This window comes from Falco biarmicus, chromosome 1 (assembly GCF_023638135.1).
Source record: "Falco biarmicus isolate bFalBia1 chromosome 1, bFalBia1.pri, whole genome shotgun sequence".
Taxonomy (NCBI): Eukaryota; Metazoa; Chordata; class Aves; order Falconiformes; family Falconidae; genus Falco; species Falco biarmicus.
In genome coordinates, this window is record NC_079288.1 from 80,401,459 (window position 1) to 80,427,429 (window position 25,971).

Consider the following 25,971-nt stretch of genomic DNA (forward strand, 5'->3'; position numbering starts at 1 on the left):
TTGACATGGTTTTCTCCCAACCATTTCTGGCCAGAAGACAATGTGCAAAAGCAAGATGAAGCTTTTTTTTTTAACCTTAAATGAACCGCTCACCAGGAAAAATTAAAGGCCACCCGTAACAACCAATGTGAAAGGCCTCAGAATAAACTGTGTAGATGGACATATTAATACTGCCTCTTTTCTTTCTAAATTTAATAAAATAAAATGCCACACAAATATGCTAGTTGTTGATACTAATAAATACAGCACCTTTTAGTTCAATTTATCCTCATTAACAATGAGCAGGACAAAGAATTACTCCAATTATTGACTGTGCCCATACTTTTTTACCTCTGAGTAGAGATTTGGAAAATTCTGAACCAATTAGTGTTACAACATTCTGTTTAACAAAATTAAGGGAAACAAACTCTAATAAAATTACTGAAAACATCAGTATTAATCATTCTAGAATGAAATATATTCAAATCATAAACAAATGGTAAATTATTTTTGATACAGAGTTCTGTGAACTCATTAAGTAGTTTTAATGAAAATAAGGGTAAATGAAATCAGTAAAGCATCAGCTATGTGTGTGATTCTCTGGATGTGTGACCTTGGGAGAAAGTAAGAATCAACATTAACTAGTAAACCTGCAGTTGACAGGAAACTGTAACATAGCGTTTGCATTTAAGATGTGTAAAAAGAGGACCTGTTCACTAGCCAACACATTCATAAATGCTTACCACTGCTACACAACACTATTCTGAATTACTCACTGAGAAATCTAATATACATAGAAGTATCCCTGCTACGTAGGTTTCTTCCTCAGAGATAAAATGACTGCAAACCACATTCCTTTAAAGGGAATCTAGCAACAAAAACTAAATAAAGGGGGGAAATGGCTCCCAGCAGCATTCTTATTTACAACTTGGTAAAGTGAAATGTCCATTTCTGCCCATGTTTAAAAGAAGCCAAAAACAGGTGAGCTTGACCGCAAAAGTTAATGGCATTTAATGCAAGTATCTAGATCTTTCCAATGAATACAACTCACTAGGTTATAGCAAGCAAAACCGGCTCTTTTCAGATGACAAATAAAGGTAGGGACTAACATTCCAACTGCCAAAATCTGACAGTAAAGAGCCTCACTTATCAGCCAACTGACAGCTGAGTAAATGTTTCTTTAATTAAGAACAGGAATATAGAAATAGTTTTTCTCTGAAACATCTGGTTATTAGGAAGCCAGAATAGCTCATGCCCAACAGTTAAAGGCTATCTTTAAATTCAGAGGCCTCCCCAAATCCCTTGCCCAGGTGCACGTCCTGGCTAGGTCTTTGCTGCATGTCTGGATGAAGTTTCTGTTTCATACATCCCATACTATCACACCCTGATTTCATAGAATCATAGAATGGTTTGGGTTGGAAGTGACCGACCTTAATGATCATCTAGTTCCCCACCCCCCACCACGGGCAGGGACACCTTCCACTAGACCAGGTTGCTCAAAGCCCCATCCAACCTGGCCTTTGCTCTGGAGATTTATTTTAATTATAAGGCAACAGAACTTACGGTGTACTCCTAGTTTCACCAATAAACACGGATCAGAACCACAGTGCATCTGTTCCTTTGTTGAGACAGAGAGTATCACAGAAAGCAAACTGTTTATGGGAAGCACCTACTGAAATACCCGAAATGAAGATTAGCATATAAACAAACAAAATCTCAGTATGATTAACAAACCTAACAAAAGAAAGAATGTAAAAAAAAGTACTACCTTCTTTTCAGTAGGGCTTGAAGTCTTTGATACTAGTGCTGCTTCAACAAGACCCTGCTCAAGTAAGGAGTCATATTTTATGCTTCTTTTCCTGTTTCTCCTCTCCTTGTTTGCTGGCTTTTGTTCATTTTCCTCTGACTGAGACACATCTGCACCATTGTCTCCACAAATGGAAGATTCAAAAAGAGGCTTTCCATTCATGTATGTTTTAGTGATTTTCAGCTTAATTTCTGGAGAGCCATTCTTGATAGGAGTAGTGTTGGGTGGTGTTGCAACTCCCTTGATTTCCTGGGGTTCAAAGCGCAGCTTGGCATCTTGGGCCCCAGACTCGCCATTAAACACACGAGAGGTTAGATCTTTCAATTTATCAGCTGGAATAAACGGAAGAGCCTCATGGCCATTATATTTTTGCATGACACCTTCTTGTAGGGTGGCAGAAAGTTGTGCTTTGCCCAAGTAGACAGAACACTCACGATTCACTTCACAATTCTGAGTTTTCCCATTGGTATTTCCAAGGATCTCTGGTACCTGCTTCATTTTGATGTAGTTAATTTTTCGAGTTAACAGTTGAGAACTTCTTTTGATGCTAAAGTCCATTCAGCCCAGATGTTTCCAGTCTTACTCTGCTACATTAAGAGGAAAAGACAGAGAATATTTTTAATAATACAGAAATGTCAAAAGCTACCAAGTATTCAGATAGGTATGTCCCCACCAATACAACTCAATGTACTTCAAGTTTTACTAAAAAAGTGCTGTTTACAATCTTCATAACCAAAATACTTCAATATATATATTAATATGCATTACGAAAAAGTAAAAACAGATTGATGAATCATCAATTTTATTAAAGCAAAAGCAGAGCAAAACCACAGCTTTAATTTTAACTATCTGTTAACAATCTACAGCATGAGTCTTACCAGTCTTACCCACACTAATTAATCAAAGGCATTGGACTGTTCAAAACAAGTAAGAGTTAGACCTAAGATAGTATCATTAATAACAACATAAAACAGATGAGTCTATTTCTAAGAGGTTGTGCCAGCATAAAAACCCCACAGGCTGTGTTCCTGTAGCACCTACACCATGGACAGCAGCATCACAAGCTTCTCTTCCATACTCTACAAAACAGGCACCTCCATCTTCCATCAAAGCACACCTCCTCAGGAAACAAGACATCTCAGTCTTCAGACATACCCCAAAGTTTTCCGGCTATGAGAATGAATAAAAGGCGAGCGTTCTGCATCATCAACACCAACCCACTGCGAAAAAGCTGATCCTTCAGGCCAGTGAACCCACTGTGCAAAATTTAAATGGTCAAAGTAATTGCTGGAGTTTCAGCTTTTTCGTAACAACATCAGCAGCAAACACTCACTTTTTATACAGAAATGTGAAAACATCCAGCAAGCTAGAACTGCACTATTATCTGCCCTAGATAGGTTTTCCAAGGGTTCTAAAAGCCGACCCAGCCCATTTAAACATTATATTATTGCAGCAAACGAATGGCAGAATGACTCCTTTGCGCTCCTAGACCAAGCAAGATGATTGTTTTCATTTCTAAAATTCATATGCATAAACTCTTCCTATTACCAGGTCCAGTGTATACATGATATAGAGAAATACACCATCATAAATATTATGAAAGCTCAGCACAATAATCATCATATGCATGCTCAGGTAACCAATTTCATATATGATTAAGTCCAAGAACTGTCACATCGAATCAAAAATTCATCAAATCTGGTCTCATACACTTCCAAAAAAGTGCAGTAAAAACCATGATGAATAACTATTGAATTGTCAGTTGCTATGGAAGAAAACTCTTCTGAATCTCACCACCTTGATTATTAAGCTACACCGTTAAAATGTTTACAACTGGTATATTTCTGAAACTTGCGTATTTGCTACTTCTACATCAGGAGTAGCAATGCACAAACTCTTATAAGTGAGCATTGCCTTAGTCTGGCAAAGCTTCTTAATGGTGTCAAGCCTGAACTCAAAGCAACTGGCCAACATGAAACCTGTTCATCCACAAAGATGCAGAAAAAGTAAGACATCTAAAAATCATAGCTCCATCACTCCTTAGCAAATGCTTGAATCTCCCTAACATGCTGCTCTAAGGTACCCTACACGATGCAAGGGTATCTCTCCATACAAGCCATGTACTCATTTAAGACATGAAAATCATTCTCCAGGGACAAGCAACAGTCTGATAAGCTGGTATTAAACAAAGTAAGGAGAGCAAGTATACCTGAACTTCAAGTGAAACTGTGGCAGGAAAGGTTCTAATCTTTCTTTAGCAAGATGAAGTCTGAATTACCAATAAAATCTCTGATAAAATGAATGGAAACCAGCCAACTGTATTAACTCTTTTGAAGAGGAGTCAGAGGTAAAAGCAAACTCAAAATTCCACCAGAACAGAACAAAGAATTCACTGAACTGAAAGAGAACTCATGTACTTTCACAAGACCTTCTCTGAAAACACAGACATGAGACAGAATTTCAACCTAGTTAATCATACAGCCATGTTTCAAACTGTGATTCAGCAGATTTAACTGAAATCATATTTAAGAAACGACTGATGACAAATTCTGTAAATCTCTAGGCAAAAGGCAAACCCATTACGGAACATGTGATGCTTATGGTTACGGAGATGACAGCAAAATTCCTTAATAATAACAATAATAATAAAAAAAAAGCGCCCAAAACACTGAGTTGTAAAATCTGTGCTTCCCCACCACAAGATTCTTAACAGAGTAAATCAGAGCGTAAAAAAGATTTGAGGTGGGCATCTAAATTCCCCCTACCCAAAAGCCAGCCAGCCTACAGGCGAGCAGCTTTTCCACGGCTGCCGACGCCCTCCAGTGGCTGCCAGACCCCGCCAGAGCAGGCAGCACCGCAGCCCCCACCGCGCTGCCTGACGGACTGCTGCCTATCACAGCGGCTCACAGCAGGACCAGCACCAAAAATGCCTCGTGGGACTTGTCCCGTGCATCAACTACACGGTTAAGCTGAAAAACGTTTTTTAATATGGCTCCATTAGCTTCTCATCAGGGTCTGGTGTCTGGATCGAGACATCTGCATTTTGTAACTGTCTTAATCCGTAATTCTACTAGTACTTTTTTGTCCTGCTTACTAATAACTCTTACTCTCATCACTTACTTCCTTAAGCTAGAAAGCCACCAAGCTTGAGGCAGACCAGGACAACTCAAAAAAAGCAACAAATAATCAAATTAGACTATGTTACTGGTGTAACTCAAACTCAACACACTGCATGCATAAAAACAAGCGATAGCTAAAGAGCTAAAAAACATAAAAATCACCACAGTCACAGTATAACTTAGGCTGGAAGGGATTTCCTCCGAATCACCTGTGCTAACCACCTTGCTTAAATCAGGGCCAATGCAGATCAAGCTGTTCAGGGCCTTGTCTGGACGATGACCAGTAAATAACTAAGTGAAAAGACAGTTCAAAGAACTCAAGTGACTTTCTAGCTAATAAACCTAAGAGTAGTAATTCTGTACCGCAAAAATATGAAGACCAGGAAGACCGTGCAGTGAAAGATCCTGAACTTCTAAGAGTTTCCTTGATTTGCTTAATAAATCCAAAGATACACAGCATACAGATTCTAGAACTTGAGGGAGTGAAGGTTCAGTTAATGATTCTCACTAACACATGTCACTAAAAACAGCTGAAACCACTGAAAAAGGCCCCTGGAATCACTGGAGCCTAGAGAGACAACAAATCCAGGAGTATAAGAGGAAGTCAATGTACCCTGACTGACAGTAAGCGGGAAAAAGAAGACAAAGGCAGTAATTTCAGACTGTACAATTTATGAGAATCACTAGATACAGATTAGAGAATATGGAAAGCAGACCATGTTTGAACAAAGATTTAAGGGAGCCACATGAGAAGAGGCTTAAACTTAGAGGCAGAATAATGGGCAAAGATAATCGATGCGAGTACCTGCAAGCAAATATAGTCCCACTGGGGAGGTGAGACATGGTGAGAGCAACTTGCAGGTCAGTCACCATCTGTAGGACAACTGATGGAAGGAAATTGTTGATATGCATCTCAGTCCTCCTTGTAAAAAAATAAGCTACATTGTGGGGTCTGATTAAATGGAAAAAGCTAGCAAAGCTACACATGGGAATAATAAAGGGTTAAGAAAGAAGGGCAAAATCAAATCTAGTTAAATTTTGTACAACCTTTGCTATCTAAAATTAATGGCAGCACAATACAAGCAAGAAAAAGGACTAGGCTCTCTGTGAGAAGACGACAATAGAGTAGAAAAGAAGAGGCAGCAAGGAAAGAAAATGATTAGCAACGATACCCAAGCAGTACTGTGAGTTTAAGAGTTAATGCAAGGAGATCTGTAAGACACAACATGAAGGAATGAATTCATAGATCACAGACAAGATCTGGCTCATCAGTTATAAGAGTAAGGTCCTGAAGCAGCTGAGCATATGATTAATTTGGTAGTTAAATTAAGCGCACTCATGCCAGACCACCATATCACATAGAAACAAAAGCAATCCCTTATCTTTTCCAGATGACTCTGCATCTATAGAAAAGGAAACCGAGGGAGGCAAGGGAAAGGAAGGGGACAAAAGCACCACAGGCTAGTAGCGGCTAATGACCTTAAGCTAGTATCATCCCATATTGACTGTCTGGTGAACACAACAAGTACCATTTTTGCTAACAAGGAGGAAAAATCATGATAGCCAAGGAGTATGCTGAATAAACATAATCTTTTGGCTTGTGAACAAATAGCTTTCAGTAAGCAAAAGATATAACTTAACAGAAGTAGGTCTCTAGATAGTTTAATTGGACAATGCCAATCGAACGCCCCTTGTGATAGCTTTGTACTTACTTTCATACTAAAAAACAAAAGTTCTATATAAGGCAAATTATTCTGCAGACATTTTAAGTAATGTTATTAATTACTTGAAGGTCCATCATCTGACAGGAGTCATGAGCCAAACACAGTCTGTGTGTCAGATTCCTCCTTCATGGTCCAGGCCACTATCATTTATGTGATATTTATTATTCATTTCTTCCACATCTGCTGCAATTTCAGAGATGCTTTTCTTGTGTGTCAGAAATAATGGAGTAGTCCATTCCTTCCAATTCTGCCAAAGGGAGCGAAGAGTAATCAACAACAAGCATCACTATTAAATACCACTTTTGTTTTGTTTAAGAGTTTTCTTAAAGCCATTTCTCAGGTGATTTACTCTGAGGTGAGGGGGGTGGAAGACAACATACCTAAATAAAAATTCACAGTAAGAAAACTTTATCCACAAAAGCTATTTTTATTACCTACAGATCAGGCTTTCAGCTGGCACTAAAAAAGCAAATAGATGGCTGCTACTTTTTGTCCATAAAGATAGCTTTCTTATAAACCTTCTCCATTCTCTCATCAATTTTAAGACCAAAGGTTATTCCTATTTTCAGATCAGAATGAGACAAAATACTTGAAGAGATTAATAAAGTTACAATACATTCTTGCTAATACATTTGAAAAATTGAGTATGCTTACACACTTTATCTTGCATAAACCCCCTAAAATATCAAACAGCAGTAGAAGCATATTTACATTAATGCAGTACGTTGCAACTGTTCTTCACTGTATTAAAATAATGAAAAATGCTGCAGGATCTAAACAGAATTTAATTTTAGAAGAAAATGTGTAACCGAAAATTGCATGTAGATTTGCCGAAAATTGTTATAAACCAGCTCTATCCAGGAAATTCAAAAACATTATCTCTCATGGAGAAAACCATTACTGTAGGAGCTGGCAGGGAACTGAAAATAATTATAGCAAAATGTTCTACAAATTTACCACTAGTCTTAGGAAAGAAAGAAAAAAGGAAACTTTAGTCCAAATGAGACAATTTTTAATTTAAAAGCACCTGAAGTAAAGACTTCATTAGTCTTGCAGTAGATGTACAATGATTTCAGTTAACCAGACAGCTAGCAAGGCTAACCTATGAAGTATTTTTAAATGAGTATATGAACATTTCCTTACACTTAGAGTACCCAATAATGTTTATATAGAGACATAATATACATTTCAACAAAAAAATGAAGCAATTTGAAACTTATGTGAAAAAGGTTAGTGTACTTAAGAGTTGCACTTACACTTACCTGCCACTCAATTTATTTAAAAAAAAAAAAAAAATCAGTATTGATCTTTTCTAAGGTGTTTTGGGTTTGCTTCCTCCCCCAATGGATAAAATTTTAGAACTTAATTGGTAGTCTATTTTCATCAATTGAAACAAGTGAAGGCAATAGGCAATACCACCTTGTACAGTTAAGAACTGTAGAATGGCAAGTGAAGAATTCAATCACTTTAAGTGTTACTTGCTACTGCAGAAAGCAAGCTTACAGAACTGAAGCACTTGACTTTTTGTTTCTCCTCAGGAAAAGCTTTTGCAACCAGCCCTTGCTGCTGAGGATAAGGCTAGAAGATGCTGTAACAGGACTCCTCCCCAGTAATTGGTTTTCTTCAAAATCAGAAGAAATACTCTTTTTCCACTGCTGCAGAAATTTTTGTCAGTTCCACTCCTGCTGCTGGAGGTGGGTAGTGAAGGAAGGAGAGAGATTTGAGTAAATTCATATTCTTTTAAAACATTTAATTTCTGTCTGAAGAGAGAATACAGATACTACTGTATCAAATAGAAGCTTCTCCTCTGCAGATAAGCAGGTAGGAACTACTAGATTTACCACAAGTATTTAATAAACACTAAAAGGTAGCCCTCAACAGTTGCTTAACAGGTAAAAGTAAAAAACCCAAAAGTTATGCTTTCAAATGCAAACTTGAAACTTTTCTGTCTCTTGGAGAGTTCCAAATGGTTCAGCTGAAGGGAATGGGGAATGGCCCCTCTCCAGCAAAACAGGACTCGACAATTCAATATAGCTAGAATTCTCACCCAGTCTAGGTCTTTACCCACCAAAGAGATGATGTCTTTGCCTCTCAGGTGGGCCAGAGCTGTGCATCTGGCTTCTACTTAGCCTGGAAATGAAGAACCAAATGCAATCTCAAATAGTTTAGCAGTTAGGTGCAGAGTTCCTTATTTACACTGCTTTTTCATCTGGTCCAATCCTACTTTGATTTCCCACCTCTTTTTTAATCCCACTGCTTTTTCTTTTCAGCATCCTACCTCCACTGCACCATACACCTTCAAGACTTGGATCCTCTGGCTCTACATAATACTCACTGCAGCAGATAAATGCACTATAACCTGTTGGTTTCCTCTTCACTATGGCCACTGATTCTGCCCTTATTTCTGCATGTAGTAAGGACAGCACAGTAACTGCCTGAGGCTTCACTGAGAATATCATGAAAATTTCTGATTATGCAAATTCTGAGAAGGGAAGATCAAATCGGGGATGACACCACAAATTAAGTTATCAGTAGAAGTAATGAATCAAATTGTAGTATTAACGAAACATTACCAGCTACACCTCTACAGAAATAAACAGTGTTGCCCAGATCAGCCCAGACAGCAACTAATTTTAATACAGATACAATAATTTTGCCTAGACCCTTAAAACTCTATCTTTGTCTATCATGACACTAAAACCTGTTCACCCAAGTGGATAGATTTAGATGCCAGAAGCACACTTAGTGCATTGGAATAATTCTAAGAGCAGCATAGTGACACTGGTAATGCATGAGGCCTTGTCACTACAACAAAAGCCTAGCTATATGTATACATAGCACAGTATGATAATCTTTATGATAGAGCAGTATTTGGCCATGTCTTCTGTTGTTTATAAAAACAACACCACATTGCACTGATAATGCACCTCTCAGATGTAGGCAGGTAACGTGTAAAAATATGCATGATTTCTTTCATCCAGTACATTGATGTTCACATCCCATAACGTTAAGTAAAGAACTGCAAAGTGAAGTTCTGAGGTAGTTAACACTGACTCAATGGCACTATGGAATTTTACTTATAGACTTGCACCTTCCGGCAAAAATTGTATATATCCATATCTGATCAATGTAACTACATCTACAATGTAATCCCGGCCATACTGTGCTAATTCTGGTCTACTTTACACATAGACCGTAACTATATACATGTGACTATGTTAGTTATTCTATCAATGTATTACCTCAAAGCAAAACACACACGCATACACCCCAACTGGTAGACGTATGCCAGGAACACTCAAGACCTGAGACCTGGAATGCTAGACATTCTCCAAACAAACCTAACTACTTGCTATTAAGTGGCTTTTGGTTCAGACATCTGAAGTACTTCCCTGTGCTGGCGCTTTAATGTACTCTTGCCGAAACGCATCACCAACATTCGCATGGTTCTTAATTCCCTTTCCATTTCTTTCACAATGTCTACTTCAAAAAATCTCTCTAAAAGAGCAATTAGTGTAACTGTTACAGGTATAAAGTCTGGAATTTGAGGCAAGTTTCAGGTTTCTGCAAGTACAGCGTAGCTTACCCATTTAACTTGGAGACAGAAAGATAAAACATTTTCCTGTCCAACAAACCAATTCCTTCTTGTTCACTTTCCAAAACTTGTGTTGAGAGGTTTGCAATGGGTATCTCTTGCCATTTTTGACATCCTTTCTCTCAGCATAGCACTAGCAGTGTGGATTACTTCATGGCCTTATCAAGTATAGTTCTTGAGACAAATACTGTTGTACCCACTTCTCATGGGAAAATCTAAAGTTTTGACTGTAGAAGTAAGTCATAGTAAGCAACTGTAGTTGCTAGCCTTACTTGCAGATTTTCTGAAGACTCAGCTATCACTACCACTTGTGCCAAGCATTCATCTGACAAACAGATATTGTACACGCACCTTCTACTACTTGTTTTTTGCACTATTGCTGAATTTCAGCCATGTTCCACATTCAATCACAGCATTTGTTTCCCGTTTGTTCAGAAGCGCTACTATAAAACAGTTTCTGATGGTCTGCATTCTGCTTCCACAGAAAAATCACATTAATTTCATTCAGAAGTATCTGATTGAAAGTTCTTGGCAACTACTCCATATATCAAAATGATCCATATTCATACCTTTCATCCTACACTGCTCCCCAGGGTTCATACTTTGGCTTAAATCCCCCTGGTTTTATTATCAGACTAGAATTTGGACATTCTTTATTACAGAGATAACTCCCCAATTTAGATGTTTCTGAGTGCCAGTGCAGTCAGGTTCTTTGCCTTGATGGCATCCCACCAAGGCTGGCAAGTTCCACAACTGATTTATCTGATACACGATCTTGGGAACCTCAGCTCCACAGACTCACCCGTGCCACAGCAGGAACATTTACACTTCAACTTATAATGAATAAATACATGAAATGGGTCCCAAACACTATGACAGGAGGCTGTATTACTGCATCTCCTTCCAACTGCTTCTTTTATTCTTTCCCCAGTAGCTTTTCAAAATATTTCAAATGGTGTTTAGATTACATTCCTAATAAAAATCTTTCCTAACCTCAGACTTCTTTCTTGAATGTATTTGTGTTACAAAGTATTTCGCCTTCTGCTCCTTGGTGTATCTCTTATTTAGTAAGGCAGAACTCAAGAGAACAGGACAAGGTTCACTCTCTATTATGTTTTCAACTATGGCAAATAAAATGCGGAATCCTGATGTTAGCCCTCAAGGCCAAATATGTTTAAAGATTATTATTATTTTAAAACATAATTATTTTTTTTAATGTGTGCTTTAGCACAGATGTGAGATGCCATTATTTTAGTGTTTTGATATGAGGCACAGGCCAGAAGAGGTTTCACAAAGACAATTAAATGGCCATCTCTGTCAGCCAACAGAACAAGACCGCCTTGTGCTTCTCCCAAGGACCACACAGAAAACTGACAATATCCTTCACAGACAGCAGAAGAAAAATATTAAAGCTTCTATGAAAGCCTATTTCAACAGCACATCATGCTATAGTTTTCCAGTCATTTACCACATATGTATCCTTACCCCAAATATGGATGAATATAAAATAGCTCCAATTTGTGCTGGGGAGCTGAATACCAAAGTTTAAAACAAGATCAAATTGCTATCTTGCACAAAGATAAAAATAGGACAAGTTTAAAGGATGGGGACCAAACTAGAAACAGAGCCATCACCTGTTGAGTAACCCTTGCAATTTAACACATGCTTTAAGTCACTTACATATTTTATTAGTTTCAAATTATGTCAAATGCAAGAACCTACATCAATGGTGCTCCACAGCAAAGTAATTTTACCCAACATAAGAATGCTCTGAAATACATACAGGCTGATGCTTCACTTTGCCATACTCAGTAAATTTAATTTTATTGCCATGAAATGTTGAAAAAGATTTTCAAACATCTACTTTCAATATGTAGCTCATCACACCATTGTACTACCTGAACAATTTCCATATAATGATATTATTTCTTAACATTAGCAAGGAGGACATTAGAAACCTTGCTTTAGTTTCAACCATGATTAACAGGTATTTGTTTACTGCACACAAAATGTGTTTTGTAAAATTCAGTTTATGGTGTAACCTACTATATGCTTCAGACAGAAGCAGCTTTTCAAATGTACTTGAAAGTCAATAGATTATCTGGTGCTAAAGTTTAGAGTTGCCTGTGAGCAAAGTAATGCATGATGGACTATGCATTAACCTATCATCACCATACATAAGGTATTAGTATATATGATCTGTTCTCCAGGAATCCTGCATATTTTTTTAGCTTGCTATTCACCAGAAGGGCAGCAGGATAGAGTATGGTCTAAGTTTCCCTTCTAACACATTCTAAAAACTTCCCTTCCTGCTGGTGTTAGAAAATATAAAATAACTATGCTAGACACCATCAACTTGAAAAAAACATTTAAAATAGCAATTGACATATCACTTTTTTGTAATTTCTGTCAGTGTAAACTGAAAGGAAAAAAGTAAATATGTTTACACAGTGCTTATTACCTCCAATGACTGCAGGTCACAGAGAAGCTAATTTGAAGGTGCAGTGAAGGAGGAATGTAGGTAGTTTCTCTTTTCCTCCAAGAACGTTCTTGAAACCAAAGCCTTCTAAGTAACCATTAATTATATAAAATAGCTAACTGACCCATTCAACCAGCTACATGGATTTACAAGCTGCGGGGTGACTACTGCCACGTCAACAAGGCTCTCTCCTCACCCACCCCTTTGCTCTCAAGTCCTCAACATTTATGCACCCAAAGAAATTTGGACTCCCATGCCAAGCTCTGATGGGACATTATTTTCTCTCTCCACTTTACCACCTGACCGCTTATCCTGGTGCCAGTCCATCTCAGCCTTTCTCATTTACACCACCGAGATTCCAGCATATCCTTGGTGAAGACATTTCTCCAAGCTACATCCTAACTGGAAAGCGATGCTTCCTAGAAACATGGACTTAACCACTTAGATCCACTTCAGTATCTCCATTCTTCCTTCGTCCAAAGGCTAGATTCAAGAATTATACTAGACTGTCTAATTTCTACTCAACCATAAGGCCATTTCATGTCTCTTTGCAGAAAAGTAATGAAAGAACTAAAATAGTATAGTCGCAAGCACAGTATTAAAATATGCCATCATCATCGACTGCATTATTATTACTCCTACCAAGCATTTCTTAGTGGTGTTTGATTACTGAATGGTAGGGTATCTGTTGTTTTTAGCAATAGCACTTGGTGGATACTTTCCACTGTGCAGCACAGTACACTTGGGAAAAGATGAAAATATTTTTCCGAGGCAAGGCTAGGCACTTTACCTTGTTCTACACTGAAAATACTTGCAATTTCCATGCATTCAACCATCTTCTACATTTAAAACCTAGGAGATGTCTTGTAGTTACGTACGCAGAAAAGACCAGAGGTGACCAAAATGCTGCAAGAATTGTGCTTGTATCTTCTCATCATAAACTACATCCTTGATCCAGTAATCTGAGCAGAGCAGGTGGATCTTTATATACGCATGGAGTCCCAATGCAGTCAATAGGCTTTGATCGACCACAAGTAAAGACACGCATTTATCAGTCTGTAGAAATAAGGCCTCACTTGGGAAACAGAGACACACCGGTGGAACAAAAAGCAGGCTCAGTCCAAAAGTGAGAGGTGAATGGGCCACAAACAATAGGACACTGAAAAATAATCCCTTCTTGCCATTCCTTTGCTATTTTGTTAGTGAAATGCTTTGGACAGAAAGTCATACACACACACACACACACACACATATATATATGTATACAAACCCATATGCATACATTTCACCACCCAAATATCAGAAAGCAACCCCCTCAAGAATAATTTTTGCTTCCAGTCCAAAACAAATACTCACTCTATTGCAAGCAGGCAGTAATTTAAAATGCAATAGTCTCTTCTGCAAAACCACTGGCTTCAGAAAAAGCACGTAGCCCTACAGATATTAAAACAATTTTTTTTATTCTTATTAGCCATTTGTTGGATTCCCGTTGAACTAAAAAGAAATATTTTACATTTAAATTCCATTTTCTAAACTACTTTAAATCTATACCCTTAAAGTATAATGACCTAGTTTCTTCTGACATTTTCATATAATATTTGATAAATTAGTAGGTTTTACTGTACTTTTAATATCTGAATTCTTCTGAGTACATACGAGGGTGGATACTCCTATAACCCTCACAGGAACTAGCCATATAATCTCCAAGAATATCCAGACCTTTTATATTCAAATACAGAAAAAAACCTGTCATATTTTTTGATGGCTGCATACTCCATGAAAAACCCAGCATGTTTTAATATATGGGATATAGATGCTTACTGAAACAACCAAAAATTGCATATACTGTAAGCACTGAGCCCTGAGAAGTCCTGCAAAACAGTGGTTTTATTCAATGATTACATCCAATAGTCAAATAATACCACACTGTGAAACTGAGGAGTTTATTAAGGTTGATATGCTGCATTTCCTGAGCAAAATTCCCACAGCAAAATAAGCAAATCATAGCTTCAGCACTAAATTTACAGAGATTCTACTAATATCAAACATTTTAACGAAGAGCCAATTTATTCTTGCAGCTGAAGCCACACACTCCATATTTAAGGAATCCTAGTAAGCATATATGTATGCATAAACCACCAGCAAGGACTCTTTGCAAAATCTATTACAAACTTCGTTGCCACCCTACAGCATTTACAGTTACCTTCCTTTGATGTCTGAAAAGGCTAAATGCCAAACATACCCTCCTTGGGTTTTGGGTTGTTTTTTTGTGTTGTTTTTTTTTTTTTTAAACCAGACCTCGTTTGGCTTACTCAGCGAGGGTAGCACTAGCTCCTAAATTTAAGATTCATTACAAACCAATTTTAATGCAAATGCCAATAAGAAACTATTCACACACACAAAATACATGGGCAATGACTGATACCAGCCTCTTGCCTGTTTAATGGCTGTTAGCAAGAGGCCCATTTTCTCTGAAATCTGTTTAAATACGGTGTTTACTGCCTCTGTACTTCTACTAGTATTTACTCCTCCTTTCAGCCGACATGTTTAAAAAAAGCATAACCAAAAAGCAAGTATAAATATATTCAAGAAGTATGGCAAATTCCCTTCTCCACCCCCAGAGCGGTAAAGCCACAGCGGATGAGCTGTAACTATGGCCTTGGGAATACAAGTTCCCCAGGCTCTTTTACCACACAAATATCAATTCAAGTTACAAGAGCCCTATCCTCTTATACTTAATGAAGATTGAGCCAACGAGCCCGCACGCCTTCGCAGGAATGTTTTCTTTCCGTTTTCCTAACAAGGCTCTCCTCCCATACAGGTCCAGGATGGACTGCAGAACGGTGTAAGTAGAAGGATCATCACACCAGTGTTTAGTGGAGGAATAAATCAAACATGGCTTCCCCCTCCATACATTTCCAGAGTTACATTCACTCCTGCTGCCGTACAATCCCAGTCCTACCCGGAGGGAAGGGGCAGGAGCAGCCTCCACCTCCCCACAGCCTCACCACCACGGGGGGGGGGGGGGGACATCTGCAGCCACCCCACCCCTTAAGGAGGCGGTTTAAACCCTGGGGGAGGCTTTTTTTTCTTTTCCCCCCACCGGTCGTCCCCGTGCCCCCCCCTCCGGTTTTCTTTCTGATTTGCACTGATTGATCCCCCCCTCCGCGGAGGAGGGAAGTTGGACGGGTGGGCACCTCTCCCTTATCCCTTCATGCCACCCCCGACCTCCCGCAGCGCCGAGGAGGAGGGCGGCAAGGGGGGAAAGGATGAAGCTGCAACAGCCGGGACTCGGGCTCGGCATCGCTCCTTTCCGCTCCTCCGCCACCCGAGTCAGGCCCAGCCAGCAGCAGAAATCCTGCGGCAGCCTCCGGGGGGGCGGCGAGGGGCGGGCGGGGGGGACCGCAGCCCCTCAGCGAGGAACAGGTAATGGGGGGGTGGCGGGGGGGTGGAGAGAAGGCGGGGGGGGGGGGGGAGCGAACAAAAAAACCCTCCTCCGGGGAACGGGGAAACGGGAGCCGCGGGCTGCCCGGGCAGGGGCGGGCGATGGAGGCGGCGGGGCGCCAGGGGTAAGTTTGAGGGGAGCGCAGCCCCGGCGGACGGGCAGTCCCGGGAGGAAGGGCCGCAGCGGGGGGGCGCAGATGCCCCGCGACGGGACCCCCGACCCCCACGCCGCCTCTACAGCGTTTTGCCGGGCAGGGCCCGCGGTCCCAGCCCGGGAGGGGGCTCCCGGTGACCGCGGCGAGGCGCGGAGCCGGGCGGCAGCATCCCCGCGAGCGAGGGAACCTCGCCGCCGCCGCTCCCGCCTCCCGCCCGGGGCCTGCGGGAACGTGCCCCGGGTGCCTCCTCCCCTCCCCGGGGAGGCGGCGGGGGGGGGCGCTCCCGGCCTACTGACCTGTGCCCTAGCGCATCCTTCTCCCCCGAGAGCCGGGCGGAGGCGGCGGCGGTAGCTCGGTGCCGGGGAGCAACGGCAGCGGCGGGAGCTGAAGCGACACGGCAACAGCGGCGGCAACGGCGGCGGCTCCGGCGATCCTGCGCGGCAGCCCCGCCCCCTCCTCCGGCCAGAACCAGCGCGAAAAATCCGGGCCGCTGATTGGCCGCCGCCGCTGCGCTGCCCCTGGAGCGGCTGTTTCAAATCCCCCCGCACGGAGCCGCCCGCACGCGCGGCCCAGCGGCGGCGGCCGGGAGCAGCGCCAGCCAGAGGGCCGCAGCCCGCCCCCGGGGACGGCGGCGGCAGCGCGGCCGGCTGCGGGCCCGCCGGGGGCCGGCCGGGGGCCGCCCGCCCTGATGGGGCCGCTGCCGGCGGGGGGGAGGAGGAGGACGCGGGCGGGCCGGGTGCCAGGGGAGGGAAGGCCACAGGGCGAGGTGGGGCCGAAGGCGGGAGCTGTGTGGGGCCCGGCCCGCTCGGGGGGGCGGGGGCTGGCTTGCCGTGGCGACGGCCTCAGGTGGGCGACAGCGCGTCGAGGGCCCGCCGGCCCCGCAGAGGTCGGTGGAAAGCACTTGTTTTCGAATACTTTTTTTGGTATTTTTTCTGTCCACGGTGGGTTCAGGGATGCTCGCCGTGGGTCGCGCTGCCTGGTGGACGTGCCCTCCTCACCCGCTGGGCTCTGCAGTGTACATGTGCGCTCTTGGAAACCCCAGATTTAAGCCAAATGTTTTGCCTTTCTGCACACATTTCTGAGGATGGTGGATACTTGCAAGAATCCAAATGCACCTGGCTGTGAATTACCAGGCTGTCTCCTCTGGAAGTATGGTCTGGTGGTTGTTGTGTTGTTGGGTTTTTTTGGTTGGTGTGTTTTTTGGTGGTTTTTTTTTTTGGGGGGGGGGGGCGGTTAGCATTTGCATCAAAACAAGTACATGTGCTTGCAATTCCCTAGTTGAAAGCACAGCAATTTTTTTAGGCCAAATTATTAAGTAATGTCGTGTTATGGTAAGAACAAATATTCTCATGAGCCATTGCACCAGATAATGTAAAGCAGGTAACAGCTCTTTCAAGCTTCTGGTGGTCTGGTAAAGGATTTGTGGCGCACAGAGAACGTGTTTTCTGCACAAGGCTGAATATAGTTGCTCAATGTTACGGATACTGTATTAACCTGGTCACTAAGGGCCTAATGCAACTCCTGTGAAAGGTAAACAGGTGGTAAGGGCGGAGGAGGGGGGACACCAGCATTGTATTTTCTGGATAGTGGGTGAACTCACACCATCCGATACAGAAAAGCTCTGATAATTTTCTTTTACGTTATCCTTAATTTACTTTTATATGTTTTTCAGCGGTTTTCTGTGTGTTTAATTGTGGGTGCACCTTTCTTAGCATGGCAAACAGCTGAAGGGTGCAAACTTAGTGTTAATTACTTAGTAATGAAATAATTATTGGCTGATTAAAATGTTAATCTCAAGGTGGCTGAAGGAAATGAAATCTGTAGTGGTGAAGTTACCTTATTTTACAGCCTTCCTGTAAAAAAAAAAAACCACCACAACAAACTATCTTTAAGGTGTTAGACAAACATGATTTAGCCTCCGAATGTCAGTATTTACAGCATTAAAGAGAAAGATAAAGTGCCATCACACTTTAAAACTGCTAATGTGAATTGAGTAGGATGATTTTATGTTCTAGCTTCCTTTCTAAAGTTGTTACATGCATTTACAGGGGAAAAACACCTGTTCTAAATAAAAATAGAGGCAGCATTAACAATACAAATAAATAGAAGAACAAATACATGAATCCTGTTTTTTTGCTATGTAAGGGCATGTACAATTGTGCTTTTCTTCAGTGTGCTTCAGTAGATCAATAATGCTAATGTATGAAAAGTACAAAGCTTGACATGTTTGCGGGGTGCTTGCTGACCCCCCCTGTCCTCTCCCACCCCCAAAACAAACAAACAACAACACAACCTTGTATAAGAAACCAGGTTAGTATTAATTCTTGGCATGCTACAAATGCATTTTCTCTTGGGAATAAATTTTGTGTTCAGGCTCAATGATACAAATTCATCTCTATGTATGGGTTTGAGAAACAGATTTTTCATTCTCTACTTTCTACTAATGTATAAGATCCTCCAGATAATGCAGTTCTCCTGTTTGCCTTCTGTGGTGGTTTAAGATTTAAGTGGAAGGATTTTGCTATCATGGTCAAGGTGACAACAAATCTTTGTTACTCCTTTCAACTCCTATAGATCACTGGCCTTGTCTATGCTACTAAGATTTGCAACCATGTAATTATCTTCTAATAGACCCACCATACAAATTTCCAGGAAAACTTATGCTGGGAGTTAACACTTTAACTGGAATAGCACCAGTTTATATGTTATGTAAATACCAGTACAAACTTCTCCAATGTTGTGACCCTTTTAAACAGAAACTGTGCATGCAGGTTTCCTAACTTCAAAAAAAGGTGTCTTTTTTCCTTAAGTTCATATTGTGATCATAAAAATCTCTCAATTCTTCCACTGCAGTACACAGGCTGATTCCTTGAAAGTGGATATAATTATATTACACATCTGAAAACGGGGTTCAAAAAAGTTTTAACTTTAACAGTATAAATGCACATGCAGTGCAGAGGGAGCTTGTGCTGACAAGGAACAGGCACACTGCATTATACTAGAGTGATGGCTTTGAAAGAGGTGACAAAGTCCTCTAATCTGTTACTAGTAGTTGCAAATTTCTAGACTGAACCTCTTAGTGGTTTTATTATCTTTTTCATTTTTCTATGTGATTTTGAATTAGGCAGTATTTTTTAACAGTTTGTTTCTTGGATAGTCAAACAGGTCATTGAAACCCAAAGATGTATGATTAGAGCAGATAATAGTATTTATTTATTAATGGCTCCTGTGTCATTTGCAATCTAAAATTTTATTGCTCCTTTCAACTTTTATGGACATACTGTGTTAAGAAGTATTATCAAGATCAATATGCTTCTGTTGAACTCAATAAAGGAATTTAAAGAAATGTAGTGTTTGCATATTGTTCTGGAAATATTTAAATATTTTGGAAATTACCAATTAGTTACTAGACTGAAAGACAATTTACAATTTAAACACTTTCAAGGCTGACTATTCAGCAATAATAGTAAAAGTACCCCTGTTTTTAGGGCTATGTTAGATATGCTGAAATTCTGAAGCTGAAAGGTGATTGTGTGTGTGTGTGTGTTTGGGTGGGTTTTGGTTGCTTTTTTTTGTTGCTGCCACAGGGACAAAGTGCTAGAAAAGCTAAGGCCTACATTGTAGTTGCTGTAGTTTCACTGTGTTAGGCAGAGCTCAGAAACAAATTCTATGTGTGTGGTACTACTCCACGCAACAGTGCAGAACTCTCCTCTGAGTTTGGTCAGCCCAGTGAACAAGGGGATGGGGTACTTCTTGCTATTAGAAATAATGGAGATGAGCCGTCCCTGTGCTGAAGCTTTGCCTTTCTCCTGGCAAAGGCCAATTGTAATGATGGTGCAGTTAGCAAGCATGTTTAATCTCATTGTAGATGAGAGAATGTAGATGAAGCAAGAGCTTCATGTTTACATTTCTTTCCTGTACAGATCTTAAGAATTGATTGCTTACTGAATTCCTTTCTTATATCCCTTTTTATTTTTGTTTCAGGATTTTATATAATCATCTGTTTAGTAAGTATCTTCCTGAATGCAGATCATCTTGGTGGCAATGTAAACATAAGTATAGTTAAATGGAAGTTACTGAGTGCAGTCTGTGAGTTATTCGGATACTCCTGAGTTAGTACAGCAGCACAGCATGTCCACAGTGTTTATTGTACTACAAGCGTTTAATGAGATGAGGACTGTACTAGGCCATATAGAATCTAAAATATGGGTTTTTCTTGTTTCACAGACTTTTCTAGCTATTAGGGCTGGATATGCTAGAAAAGTCAATGCTGCCCATTGTCCTGTTTTGTTGTAGCACTGATGCAGTTACTTTCCCAGCGTTGTCCCTTGCCATCACCATTACTCTTTCACGCTATCAGCTGACAACCCATCACCTGAGTGCTAACTTTGGCCAGCAGTCTGTGTTTTTCCATTGGATTAATGGTAATTGTTGTTTCCAACCTGCTTGAACCCTGTCTGAACCTATCCTTAGGTATGTTAGGCATAGCTAGTCAGAGCCACTGATCCTTTAGCATGTGTCATCACAACTGTTAAGAAACATCTTTATCAGCAGATATGCATTTACGTCTTTGGCCATGCAACATACTGCATGCTGTTTAATATGGAGACAGCAAGCTGCTGATGTAGAATTAAGAAAGAATGAGGTATAAAACTTAAATCAGAGTTTAAAAATACTTTAAAATGTAGCATAATTGTCCTAAAATTGTAGTACTGAATGCATTATTGAGAACCTACCAGTATATTTACTAATTTGAATGAAAGTTCATTGAAGATGGTTATTTAAAAAATTCAGCATTGTGTATTAGAATTGTTTTTACTTGAAAATGAGAAGGTACAGGCTTTTCAGACTTCCTGCATGTTTTGTGTAATCTCATATAAAAACAGAGTAATTATTTTTAAAATGAAAGCTGATTCTTTGGGAAAAAGAAAATAATCTTCTTAGAGAATTTCAAACAGAATTAGTCTCTGTCCAAATGACAGACCTTAAGGGCAGCTATAGCTTATAGCTTAAATGCTGTTCAGAGTAGGAAATTACAACCTTGATGAAAATAAAGTTAGGTGATAAGACCTTCTTTGTACTAGAGTTGTGCACTGGTCTGTTTACCAGATACATCTTCAGTTAGGAAAAGAACGGAGTAAATGTCACTTTTCTCTTAAATGCCTATTTCTGTCTGCATCATTTGTACTGAGCAGAAGGAAGGGAAGTGTCACAGAGGGAGAAAAAGAGAGGAAAGTTGTGAGGGAGTGGGATAAGTCTTCAGGGGAAGGCAGAGGCCAGGAGAATGGAAAACTAAGGAGCATGTCCCTGCTGTTTTCCAGTGTTGGGATGATAAAAACCAGCTGTGTACCAGTTCTAAGCAGCTAACATACTCCAGCCTGGTATAAGTAACTTCAGTGGGCTAATAAATTTATCTGTAGAAGTTATATGTCTCTAATTACCTTCAACATCAGTATGACTTAATTTAAACATTGCTGACATTCAGAATAAAATAAATCTAATCTATGTAGAAGCACACAGCTTGAGGATTCAAAACACATTAACTCTTCTATCTATTGATAGCATAGTACGCTACTGTGTTTATAAACATAACCTCATTTAGAAGTATAAATACTGAAATACATTCATTATCAGAATTAATGTTTAGCACTACAGAGCAAAACTACAGTGTTTTTGCAGTATGTTTGGTATGCATATGTAGATCTTAGCTTGTTAAGCCTAAACCTTAACTCTAACTTAGCTTTTGAGGAGCTGTAATGTAGGTTTGAATGTTAATTCTACTGCATTTCAAATTACTGACTTGTGTTTAATCTTCATGTAAATCTTGTTCAGTGATAAATACAATGTAGTAAGTTATATAGCAATGGAAGTCTTGAAGTTGTTTTTTGCGTGATTTTTTTTTGTTTGTTTGTTTTCATTTTGGCAGAGAAGTGAGTTGGTATTTCCAGTCTATGCCAGTGCCAAAGAATAAAGTTTCTTAAGAGTTGAATAGGCCAGATAGATAATGCTACTTCTGTTTTCTGCAGACGCTAATGCAGTGTTTTATTTTGCACTATGTTAATCTTTGCTGCCTCAGTACAGAATGGTGAGGGTAGCTATGTCAGTCCTAAAGGTTAATTTCATTCTTTTTTTAAGGCATGCCATTATTCTGTTAACAGTAATTGCTCTTTTTTGAATGATTAATTTGATCATATGAACTCTTTCTAATTATGTTGGTGGCTGGCAATTTCCTGTACTGAGAAATTGTAGCTGTGATCATATCCCATTTACTTGGTATATGTGCATGAGAAAAATGCTTATTGACAGACATTTTCAGAATTATCCAGTAATTTTGAGAACTGTTTGGAGACTTTATGTAAGATGCCTAGCACTTGTTTTATATTAGTGTTGAGTACATGCAAAATGTACTTGACAAATGAGGGCCGAAACAACTGGATTTGAGGCATAGGATGAGCAGGTTTGCAAATGCAGGCCTAACAGCAAAATTATCACCTGTGCTGTTTTTGCTGTGAAAACTCAAAGGAGTAGGATGTGTTTCTTGTACATTTTACCATGTTCTTACACTCTTCTTGAGCTTGATAATGCTTGCTCCTCTAAGCTATATTTGTTCGCTTCAGTTATTGTTAATGAGCCAGAGCTTACACTTTGCAAATCAGTGCAGGCATTTTATGAGACACCCTTGCTTGGTGAACAAGCCCTGGCAGGGAGTGAGAGGTAGCTGCTGAGCTGCCTGCAGGAGTTACACTGCGGTTCACTGTTGGCAGCTCAATCCTACACGCAAGAGTGACCCTGCTGTGGCAGTTCTGGCTCCAGCACTGAATCTGTATCCAGTTTATGTACAGCAGAAGATACTGGAATACTGGACTGCCTCAGCTGCATTTACAGCAGCTGAACTGAACTGCAATTCAAATGAAGAATGTACTTAGCAGAGAAGAGGCATTGTGCTTGGCCAGCGTGTAGCAGACAGCCCACGTGAAGTTTCACCCACTCTATGTTGTCTCACACTGAAGCAGGGCATGGTTGTAGTACCAGTATGCCAAGAATAGCATCATTCCCATGGACACAAGCCACCATGTGTTGGACTCCTCCTTTCACAATTACTGCAGCAACTGGGCATCTGGTATTTGCTGAAGGGCTGAGGTTATGTGCATCTTCTGACTTTGAGCTGGTTCTTCAAGGCAGGAAACTGTGTGCACTGGTCCAGAGGGGGAGATAGGCACTTAAATGGCACTCAAAATTTAGGAGTCTAACCTGTGATTCAAAGCCTCAACTTCTGTCTTACCCCAGAAGCCCCCTATAGGGGCTAGAAAAGGTACTTCTGCTTCTGACTGAAAGTACACCACTGGCAGCATGCAGCTCACCTAAAACACCAGCATCCTGAAACTGAGCATTCTTGCCAGTGATCTGACACAGAGGCCTTCAAAGTGTGACTAAATGCTTTGCCACAGCATACATACCATCTTAAATGCACATTCTACATATGTTCCTTATTTCACATACACTTGTAAAACTGTTACATTTGACTTATATTTGGAGACACTCTGGCAAATATATGTACTTAGTGTTACATATGTGAGTTGTCTCTTGGCAGCCCCAATCCTGTATGCTTCAATGCAGCTGTAATCCCCAGTGCCTGTGGGGAGTCTGGTCTAGCCCACTCTAGACCTGCAGGAAGGAATAGCTGCAGACCTTTTTATGTGTTCCCTGATCTCCCTGTAATCTGTTCCAAGGATTTTTACAGGCAGGCAGCAGACAGCGTGTAGGCCTGGTATGGCCATGTCCCTTGCAATACATTAAAAAACGCCATCAGACTTTCACTGGCTAGTTAAGATTGGACCTGTGTTCCCTACCCCTTATACGCAAACTGCCTCTCTAGCCACATATCACCCTTTCTGATCACTGGTTGCCACATCTGAGGCTGGGACGTAAGATCGGTTTGTGAATCAGCTTGGGTACTGCTGCAGTTCTCAGCCAGGCCTGCAAAGGTAAACTCATTCCCTTCATGAACAGATCAGAAGTTCCTGCTTCAGAGCTTTGGGCCAGAGAGCTCCTGCTGCCCAGCTACGATCCACTGCTGCATGGCTATCCGCCTTCATCTGCCTGGTGTCATCTGAAAAGTGTAATAAATTAGGAGGCATGCTCTCAGAATTTGCCAGTTTGCTGACTGTACAAACAGCAAACAGAAATCTGAAGGATGCTTTGGAGATGCTTTTTACAATGCAATATAAACATAGTGACTAGGCCTCCTGAAAGGTCTATGGATATGCCCACACTGGGACAGTTGCTAGGTCTAGCTGATTCAGGAAAGAACATAAAGAAGTCATTGATTCAGTGGGAAACGTTTACCCAAGAGTAGTGTTTGAACAGCTCGGGTCTCGGAACAGAATTCCACTTTGATAGCAGTCAATATTCATTTAAAATTTTACTGTGGCTTCTGAGAATTGATTTCTAGGTCAGCTTAAATAATCAGTTATCCTATTCTTTCATTTCCTTTTCATGCTATTGCAGGCAAATTAACTGTATGTTAAATCAGATCTTTAAAATTATTTAAGACTCATGACCCAACTATACTTGCCTTTTAAAAACTCTCAAGGGCAGAGAATTAAACGTCTTGCATGTTTGTATGGCACCAGTACAGGACCCCTTGGCATATAGGTGTCCTGTAGGCAATATTGAAATATACATGTTAAATAATGGTGTTTTCTGAAGGTAAGAACCATGGGTTTTGCCAGCTTTTTGTACAGTTGTATGTGCCAGGTAGACAAGCACTCTGGAGTTTGAAAGATGAACGAACCCCTTTTGAACTGTAAGCATCCCATCCAAGTGTGATTCCTAGGGAGAAAATCTTCTCTTGTCCAAGCTTTTTGGATTTATGATGGCCCTGTGGAGTTCACTGGTGGGTTTATTTGGCAGGTGGGCCTTATTAACCTGCCAGCAAGGGACTATTTGACCTGCTTAGGTTTGTACAGCTTGTAAATAAAGATCCTGTCAGGGAAGAGAGATTCTCTTGTGCTTCAGACTATTTATATCTGTTATAACTGTGGCTGTTAAAGCTTATAAAGAAACAGAAGGTCTGGGATGTGAGACAGAAAACCCTGAGGGAGTCTTACATGTCGTATTTGGATTGCTGTGTTAATATCCTAAAATAAACACAGCATGCCAGAAAGTGGGGAATACATTTATTGTAATTATTATTAACTCAAAGACCTAAATTATTGGTTATTGAATGGAGTATGGCTGAGCTTGGCTGCAGAGGACAATAAAATAACCTCTTAATTTAACACTAGCAGCTATTGGCAATCAACGGGAGCCAGACATTTAATCAGCTACATTTCCCCTTTTTTTATTATTTATCTTTTTTTTTTTTTGCATTGTTCTCAAGTGTAATAATTAGTAGTATTAATATTTTCACAGCTCAGGTTAAGAATGAATATGAGTTTACAATAAATTGTAATCATCATCAAACTATGATAGACTTGCCATCAATACGATTACTTTAATCAGGCAGAAATATTTTAGTGAAAGGTATGTTGTATTTCAGATTTTTAAAAATCCCCTCAAGAAGTCTTTCTGTCTGTCTAGTGCAGGTCTGATGATAGGGCCCTCTTAACTCTATAATATGTAACTTTTAGTAATGTGTCCGCATGAGTGAAAAGACTTTATAATTTC

The 25,971-nt window shown here is 40.4% G+C and overlaps 1 protein-coding gene across 9 annotated transcripts in view; it reads right to left on the reverse strand.

Moving 5' to 3' along the window:
- NSD2 (nuclear receptor binding SET domain protein 2) overlaps positions 1–25,971 on the reverse strand; it is a 102,469-nt gene that overhangs the window by 60,046 nt on the left and 16,452 nt on the right. The window contains exons 1-3 of one of the 9 annotated variants that reach the window (XM_056339920.1): positions 16,599–16,917; positions 6,692–6,876; positions 1,748–2,373 (exon numbers count right to left, since the gene is read on the reverse strand). In XM_056339920.1, the coding sequence (XP_056195895.1) occupies positions 1,748–2,344 (597 nt within the window). In that variant the 5' untranslated portion in view covers positions 2,345–2,373; positions 6,692–6,876; positions 16,599–16,917. Of the gene's footprint in view, positions 1–1,747; positions 2,374–6,691; positions 6,877–8,132; positions 8,264–16,598; positions 16,918–25,971 lie in introns of those variants that run through there. The other 8 variants (XM_056339955.1, XM_056339941.1, XM_056339950.1 and 5 more) reach the window with 8 other exon arrangements.